This window comes from Egretta garzetta, unplaced genomic scaffold (genome assembly GCF_000687185.1).
Source record: "Egretta garzetta isolate BGI_Z169 unplaced genomic scaffold, ASM68718v1 scaffold91, whole genome shotgun sequence".
In the NCBI taxonomy this organism is placed as follows: domain Eukaryota; kingdom Metazoa; phylum Chordata; class Aves; order Pelecaniformes; family Ardeidae; genus Egretta; species Egretta garzetta.
In genome coordinates this window covers 526,141-534,635 of record NW_009258661.1, presented here as the reverse complement: position 1 = coordinate 534,635, position 8,495 = coordinate 526,141, and the positions used below count along the sequence as shown (strand labels likewise).

The 8,495-nt window shown below is 48.8% G+C and overlaps 1 protein-coding gene across 3 annotated transcripts in view; it reads left to right on the top strand.

Moving 5' to 3' along the window:
- The window catches only part of LOC104134741 (monocarboxylate transporter 2), a 52,859-nt gene that overhangs the window by 25,414 nt on the left and 18,950 nt on the right, over positions 1-8,495 (top strand). The window contains exons 1-2 of one of the 3 annotated variants that reach the window (XM_035903821.1): positions 140-192; positions 2,338-2,401. The exons of the other annotated variants lie outside the window; for them this stretch is intronic. Coding sequence (XP_035759714.1) covers positions 2,371-2,401 — 31 coding nt within the window. The 5' untranslated portion in view covers positions 140-192; positions 2,338-2,370. Of the gene's footprint in view, positions 1-139; positions 193-2,337; positions 2,402-8,495 lie in introns of those variants that run through there. 3 annotated transcript variants of the gene reach the window in all.

Below are 8,495 nucleotides of genomic sequence, written 5' to 3'. Positions count from 1 at the left end.
GAGCCCCCAGCCCACCGGATGGCGGCTGGGGCTGGGTGGTGGTCTTCGGTGCTTTCATTTCTATCGGCTTCGCCTACGCCTTCCCCAAAGGCGTAGCTATCTTCTTCAAAGAAATCCAGGATTTCTTTGGCACGTCCTATAGCGAGATCGCGTGGGTCTCCTCGATCATGTTGGCCACGACCTACGGTGCAGGTGAGTAAACCTGCACCAGCCCCTGCGGCGTGGTGTGTTGTAAAAGCAGAAATAAGCCAGGAACCTCCGCTCTGGGCCAGCGTGCAGGGAAGGCAGCAGCGTCCATCTGCACAGGCACTATCAGCGGGTTTATTTGCTGATCGTGTTTCCAATGGCGTTTAGGGAAACAACTCATATGTGGAGCCTAAAGGGGCTAAGGGGCGGTTTTTCGAAGGTGACTTGGTGTTGGTTGGGATTTTCAAACAGGCCTGGTACCTTCCAAATTTGTCACTGGGTTCAGTGGGTGCAGGCGTCTTTTAACACCTCTGGGTGTCTTTAGGGCCTGTGGGAGACTGTGACCAGTTTGCTGCTGACATCCCCTTTATTTCCAGCTGGGTTTGCAGCACTTTTGCTGCTTTCCAAAATAGGGGTCATTTCACTAATATGGGCACGGTGTTAGGCGGAAGCCTTTATCAAGGGGTGCAGCATCCTCTGTGCATCAGATGCTGAGCTGCATGGCATGTCCCATTGCTGCATCCCCTTCCCCAGCCACGCTGCCAGCTGCGGGCTGCATTGGGGGATTTCTCTGTCACCACAAAAAAAAATGTGGCCTTGGCCCTGTCACACAGCACCTCTGTCCCCCCAAAGGCAGGCAGCACCAGCCCTGCCCCCTGTATCTGAGCAGCGAGAGGACGGGCGAGCTGTTTCAAAGAGACACTGGCGACTTCCTGCCTTGCTTTGACCCAAGTTGGTAACTTTGCACCCGAGAGGCTCTGAAGTACCCACATAGCCTGGACCCAGTGTGTTGCTGAGGGTAGCAGGGGTGGTCCCCTACCTAAAAATCAGAACATTTCCTGTGAAAGCTTTCCATGGGCATCAGTAAAAAAGCTCCGCAAATAGGCTGGTGTGAAATAGCTGGGTCTGGGCTTCAGCCAAAGGTGAGCGTGGAGCAGAGCAATAAACGAAGTAGCTGCTTGTTTATTGTGGCAGCTCGTAATTACAGCAATGAAGTCGCCAGAGTCAATCATTCTTATCAGTTGCAAAGCAGTGCATATAACTTTGCTCTTTTTTTATGATTTTGATACCACTTTCATGACTCGATGAAAAACTTGAGCTGCCTTTGATTAAATCTCTAGTGGGAGGCAGACAGGAACCATGCTCTGTAATCGCAGGAAACTTCATCAATATTTATCCTGGCTATTAAAGCAAATCTGAAAATATTCTTTGTTTTTAAAAAGGGATTTATTTTTTTTTTCCTTAATAATGCACCGTAGCGCTTTTTGGAGAGTGCAGTTGGTAATGAAAGTAAAGATGCTTTGTAAAGGTTTGTAAAGTGGAAGCGATGCTTGTATCAGAGGCTATTGTAATCCACTCTGCCGTAACCCACTGCAAAGGCTTGGTCCCGCAGAGAGTAGCTCTGCAAGCGTTGAGTTCCTACTTGAGAACCCACAAATGGAGCACATCGAGGGCAAAACCCAAGCAGTGATTTAGAAAGAGAAATCCTCCGCTTAAGCCAGTGAATTGTCCCAGGCCACCCCCTTGGCCTCCCTGTTGGGATGCTGAGCCTGAGCCCTGGGCAACGCTGCGGCTTTGGGATAGTTTTCCACTGGGGCTTGTTATTAAATGCAGAGAAAAGCGCTTTTGCCTCACCCCCAGCAATATAAATAAGCAGTCTGCAGTGGAAAAGAAACAGTCGGGCTCTGTACAGGCTGAACAGGAGCAAGTGGGTTGTGGCAGGGGAGGGAAACACCACCATGGGGAGGCAGGCGAAAGGACTGCTTGTCATTTAAATGCTACTTAAGTGCTGTTTTAAAGGGCTGGGGTAACTTATGTGGAAAGTCTCTGAAGCAGTCAGGTGGGAAAAAAAGCAAAAGTAGGCAGCCCATGCCTTTGGTGTGTTCAGTTGCCTACGGATCAGTGTCTAGGGAGGCTGCAGGGTTTGGAAGTCAGAGAGAGGTGGCTAATATTTGGTACCAAAAGTATGTGAATGAGTGGAGGCTGCTGTAATTTTAGTGGTCTGGTACTAAAATTAGGACATCACTTGTCGGGAAGGCTGTGGTTGGGGTTTTAATATAGGTGAGTGTGCTAAATGTGTCCCTTGGAGAGCAGGGACCGCTGCTCTCCCTGATGGCTGGGTCCCTAATGCATTTCTCTCTGTCTTCCCAGTAGTTCAGGACACCATGCAGTGCAAGCCTTGAAATGCAGTTTCTCCCATTCCACTCAATCTCGGGTAGGTGTTACCTGGGCCTCAAGGCACCATGATGATGATCTTATGATTTCAATCACCATCATCCACAGTGAAGCAGTGGGAAACCCTGCTCTGCCATGGGGCGGGTGAAGGCCTGGATGGAGCGGCCCCAAAAGTCATGTCCCTTCCACAGAGTGCCACGTGCTGAAGCGCTATCCCATCGCCTGCCCCCTAATGCTGCGATAAATGTGCCAGAGGAGTTACCTGTAGGCTGGGGGGCTCCCTGGCTGCCTCTATGGGTTGTTGCCAGCTCTGCTTTGTCTTCTGATAAAAATATGTCCCCCCACCCTCTGGTATGGAAGAGGTGCTTCGTGCCTGATCATGGCTGAGTGAGGAACATGCTCTGCAGATGAACCCTGCACCTGGCAGCCCCTGCAGGGGTATAGATGGGGGGCTCGAGCCTCCCAGGAGCAGCTGAAATGCTGCTCTGATCGCCTCTGCCTTCTCCCATCTGCAGCCTTTCCAACCCGCTTTCTTCTCTTTCTCTGCAAGCGTTCAAGCCAGTGCCATGTGCTCTGTACCTGGGAAGTTGTAGTGGACTTTTATCCCAATTAACTGAGCATCTCCTGCCTTTTTGCAAAGAGCTTTAACTTCACCCTCCCTTATGCTATTATACGGTAATATGGGGGATGACACAGCTAGGGACTGTTAGACTTAATTGCAGGCGATTGTACCTTTGTACCTTCCCTTGCAGTTGCTCAGAGTTATGTCCATTTAATAGTCCTCCCCTCCTCTGCTCTGCTCTTGGATAAGATTTATGCTTGTTTGATCATCCCAGCTCTCAGGCTGGGACACTACATCGCTCAGTGGCTGCAGACAGGGCTGGGGTGGGAGTTTGCAGAACATGGAGCAAATGAAACACCCATGCCCATGAGCATATTTAACACATCTAATTTGATTGACTGGACATTTAACGCCAGAGCGGGTTTGACGTATGAACGACTCCAGTGATTTGGAAATTCTCATTAAAGGAACGGGGTGCCGGTTCCTGTGAGCTGCCAACGTCTTCTTTGGCTGCGGTGCTGGTTAGAGCTGTTAGGATGCCCACGTGGCAAAGCTTGATTTACTTAGCTGAAAAACTAGAAAATAGTTTAACACTGGATTTTTGCTAATCTTTTCTGAAAAAAAAAAAAGAAGTAAGCTTTTGGCATAGTCCTGAGTAACTTGTAGAGTTACTAAACCAGGTAATTATTGCCATGGCTTGTCCATTCCTTCCCTTCCTTTCCCAAATCAGTGGTGAGGCAGAACTGGCACAGCCTGTGTGGAGCTGTGGGGGTGGCTGGGCTACAGCCACGCAGGAACCACGCCGGGTGCACTGAGCATCGAGGCGTCAGGCCCTGTGTCCTGGGGGGCTGGAGGGGCCAAGGGGTGCATTTGCTGGTGTCAGGTGTAGGCATCACAGGCACGAAAAGAAAGCCCCAAACGTGCCTCACCTCCACCCCTTCCCCCTGCTCCCCAGCAGTAAATGGCCATGATTTGGAAGGTGGGCATGTGGATCAAAAGCTTTCCCCAAGAGTGTGCAGACTCTGCTGTTTGCTCAGTTGGCTTCAGGGAAAGGCTGTAGTGTTGCTGTCCCCTCCCCGGTGTTTGGTTGCATCTTGGGGCTGTGCTGTGGCTCTCAGAGCCAGGACTGAGGGCAGCAAGGCCGGCATCTGAGCATGGGGATGTCCCCTGTGAAGACTGACCCATCCGCCTTGCTCGGCTCCCTCCTTCCCCCGGAGCTCGGGGCAGCTGTGCTGCCCTGGTGGGGTGCAGAGGGGCTGATGCTCTCACTGACAACAGCTTTTGTTTGCAAATGTCCTCAGGAGACAGCCCCTTGTTTCCTTGGCATGGTTGTTGGTGTGGGGACTTGTTTTTAGGCTGTGCTGCTTGCTGTGTAACAGAGCTTATGTTTGCATTTCGTAAATAATTGAAACGAAGCATATTTTCTGAAAATGCTCGCATGAACCAACCCAAATCTCCACTGGAGTAGCGCTGTTGACTTTGACAGCATGGATGCAGGTTTACAGTGACCACCTGAGGCTTTGGCTTGTAGCACCAGAGCAGCGCCAGTTTTTCAGGCTAAGACTGAAAAATCAGCAGCCGAGACTGTTTCTGCCCTTCACTTTTTGCTTTAACTCCCCTAGGAAGCTGTTTTACACCAGCTGAGGCTCTGGCAATATATACTGCAGAAGTTTTAGTGTGTCTTATCCCCCAGTTTCTTAATCTGAACTAGATTGCAGAAAACAATTCTGTCACTGTAGTACATGTAGTAAAACAGATTAGTGTGTGGTAAAGTGGATAGCCTGGACTTTATGATAGGGTACTTGTAGTTCTCACCAGTGTTCATGTTCAGCAATTCCATGCTTCCAGTTGCGGAGGGCAAACCGGGAGGTTGGTGACTGAGGAGCACAAGGGAACATTGCTTTTCTCTGACCACATCCTGCAGGGCGAAACCCTGTCAATCTGATAAAGAAGGATTTCTGTTTTGCAATGTTTCTGCTTTTTTTTCTGGTCATGGGCAAAGAGCTTATTCCTTACCCCAAATGAGAGACGTTTTATGGAGCAGCGTCTTTGCCGGCTGTAAAAAACCAGGAACCAGGATCTGTCCATAAGGGACCAGGGGAGGGGCCACCATCCTTCCCTGAAGGTTTCTTCTGCTGTAGCTCAGTTCCCAGTATCGGGCTCTGGGGGTGACAAGGACAGAGCAACACTGTCCAAATGTGGAGCATCACAGGGCACCCGCCGTGCTGCTGCGCATCCTTGGCAGGGTTTCCTTTTGCAAACTGCCTCCTTGGACTTTGCTATGCCAGGGCTCTCAAGGTCTTGCCTCAGGGGCAGGGGTGGGTTTTGTACAAGGAGACAATCTTAAATAATATAATTGCAAAAATGAAAGCCTTTGGCCTTCACACCTCCTGACTTGGGCCGCATGCCTGCATTGTGTTCACCATGCCAAACTGAGCTGCCCTTTTCCTGTTTTTAAGGGTGACACATTTCAAGCTAGGCCACAGGTGAGTCCCCAGGGATAACCATTACCCAGGGAAAGCAGGAGGCAGCTGAGCTCCCAGGAAAGAAAAGATAAGCAATATTAATTTGCTACTAATTTACTTGCCCTATTCAGCATTGGGGAAAGCAGCCAAACATTCTAAAAATAAGAAATACTGATGCTACTAATTTAATAGCAGCAATGTTCTTGTAGCTGTTACAGTCTGTCTGGGGCTATAAGAGAGGTAAGGATCGTGGGAAGAAGTAATGTCCTTTATTATAGCCAACTGTTAGAGTTTGAACAATGAGCCGGCTTTCTGGCACGTGTGCCAGAGTAGAGAGAAAAATTTAAAACCTAGGACAGTATCTGCATTTTCAGGGTGGTTTTTTTATGGTGACTGTGTAGCCAAAATGCTCCTTTCATCATTGTAATGAAACAACAGAAGTCATCTGAGCGAAACTCCCAGACCAGCTCCTGACACAGAGTCATTTCAGCTGATAAGCTTGAATAGCTGGGGCTAGAGCAGGAGACATCTGACCTTTTTTTTCTCCCTCATTTTGAAGAATCTCACTCATTCTTTTCCAATTGCTGTGCAGCTAAGCCTTGTGCATGTTTGTATACAGTTTGTAGATGCAAATATGTGCTGTTTCTGTTGCTCCTTAATACATAAAAAGCTACGTTGCATCAGGATCGTCCATGGTTTTTATCCAGTATGTAGCGCAGTGGAGTCTTGGCCTCAGTCTCGCTATATGCTGCTGTAATACTCCCCCCAAAATCTCCAGGGTGCTCTTCTTACAGATCCCAGTTTCTATGAAAATTAGGGAATTGCCTTCTGTCTGTTTTGCAAAGACAGGAGCAGAGACCCACCTTCTGCAAACACATGAAAAATGAGAGCGCTTCTGAACTAAAAGCCTTATCCCGAAGACAGCCAGTGTTTATTACTCTCGTTATTTATTGTTTATCGTTTTGTAATTTGATGAAATATCTGAAGGTTTAATTCTGGAGATGCTCCACAATTGAGTCTTTTCTCCAAAGAAACTTTCTCCCAGAACTTGTAACTGCTTAATAGAGCATCTGCTAAAGCAGCAAGGAAGAGATTGGGAAGTTGAAAGTCGACCATTGACCTTGAACATTTAATCCAAAATTTTATAGCTGTATTTTATTACACTGCTAGCATGATAAATTGCAGTGACAGGTTTAGAAAGCACCTTACAACATGCAGTGGCGTAAAGCTGTATTAATGATGAGTTTGATTCTGCAGTTTTTAACTTAATCAAAACTGCCAATGTTCTCTTCTGGTCTGGTCCAAACATCATCAAAAACCTTCTCTGCCTCCAGAAGACCTCACCCAGGGCTCTCCACCCATCCCAAGTGCTTGCAAATAGTCATGAAGTACCACAGCACTAAAAAGGGAAACTGAGACACGTGAAGGGAGGTGTGGGGTTTGTTCAAGGACAAGCAGCAAGTGGGTAACAGAGTCCAGGCCAGGCCTCAGGAGGTTCAAGCTCTGTGCAAGCCAATTTGGCTCAGACATTGCCTGATGGACCACAAGCACCAGGGCAGGACATGCCCTGACTGGTGGAGGCTTTACCTGCTAAAAGCTCGGTGATGGAGATGCCTGGCAAAACTGCATTGCCCGGCATTTTGCAGTGGGTTTTCTGAGAGCGGAGTCCCAGGCGGCTGGGCAGAAGAGAGCTGTTTTGGTGAGAGCAGGTTGCCTGTGTGCAGCATCCTATGCGGCCGTTGCCTGGTTTAAGAAATAATCTCTGCAAGGCACGTGTCCTTTTGCAAATACTGAGCTCACCTGTTGTTGCTGCCGTTTTCATCCGCTGCTGCTGAGAAATGAGCTGCCGCAGCATGTGCTGGGGCTTTTTCTTGCTCTTTACGAAACCCAGATCCCCCCCAGCCGCTGAATTCCCACACGAGTGGCTTCACTCCTCAAAAGCCAAAGGGGTTATCCTTGTGCTTTATGGGTGGTTGCTCTATGAGCTTTCCATCGCTTTCTATAGCTTGGGCTTAGCAGAGAAATAAAAGGGAAGGTACCTGGGCATGGTTTGCATTCGGAGATGCTCAGCCCATACGGATGCAGCATGGCTCTGTGGTGCGCAGCCGGCTGCTCACTGGTCTTTCCAGGAAACCCAGTACCTGTGTCCTGTGTTGTGTCCATGGGATGCCTCAGTTACCTGGGGGTGTCCGAAATGACATGAGCACCTCCTCATCAGCCCTTAGCGCTGAGCGAGGGCTATGGGAGAGCAGGGGAAGACAGGCGATATTTGCAGTAATGTATCACGTCTCAGCTCTCTTCACTTACGTGCTTACGGCACCGGTTCAACAGAAGTCCTCAGGTAGGGCTTTCGCTCGGATTTCCCTAGGCATGTGCTTTTCCACCTGGTTATTTTGTGTAGGCTGAAACAAGAGGAATATCCACAGTGGGTGTCGGGCATCTTGCCATCGTGGGCCAAGCCCAGGCGGGTTCTCCCTGCCCACCCACAGCTCAGCTGCCCTGTGCTTATTGTCACCACCTCTTGGAGGCCCACCAAGAGTCAGTCAGCCTCCCCGTGTCATTGAAACGAGATGTCTCCCCACTCTGGGGCAATCCCCAAGGTAGCAGCACCATTACGATTGTGGATTTTGTTAAGAAAGCCAGGTGAGGAATGATTTGATTTCTGTAATGGATGGTGCTGCTGATTCATATACTTCTCGTGATTCTCAGAGAGCACTCAAGCCCTGCAAGGTCACCACGTATGTGCTTATATTTTTTATTTTTTTAAATAGCCCTGTTCTACTTAAGAGCGATAATAGCACTATAGGTTTAGGTGAAATATTTCTGTGTTCGTGGACTTGGTCACAAAGCTTTATCATTTCGCCCTTCACTGGAGCTAGCAAGGTCACCAGGCAGCAGTAATAGAGATGTGATAGACTTAATAAAAGCAGAGATTAATAAGAACTAGGAAGAAGAAAGTGAAGAGTTTTGGCTGGGGGGCTGTTAATGCTTTGCAGGCAGGTGTTAAACCCAGGAATAAGTTATAATCTGTTCCCCCAAGTGAAGTTCAAACATGTGAAAGTTTCTTCCCCTGGTTTGTATGCTGCCGTAGGAAGGGGTGCGAGAGC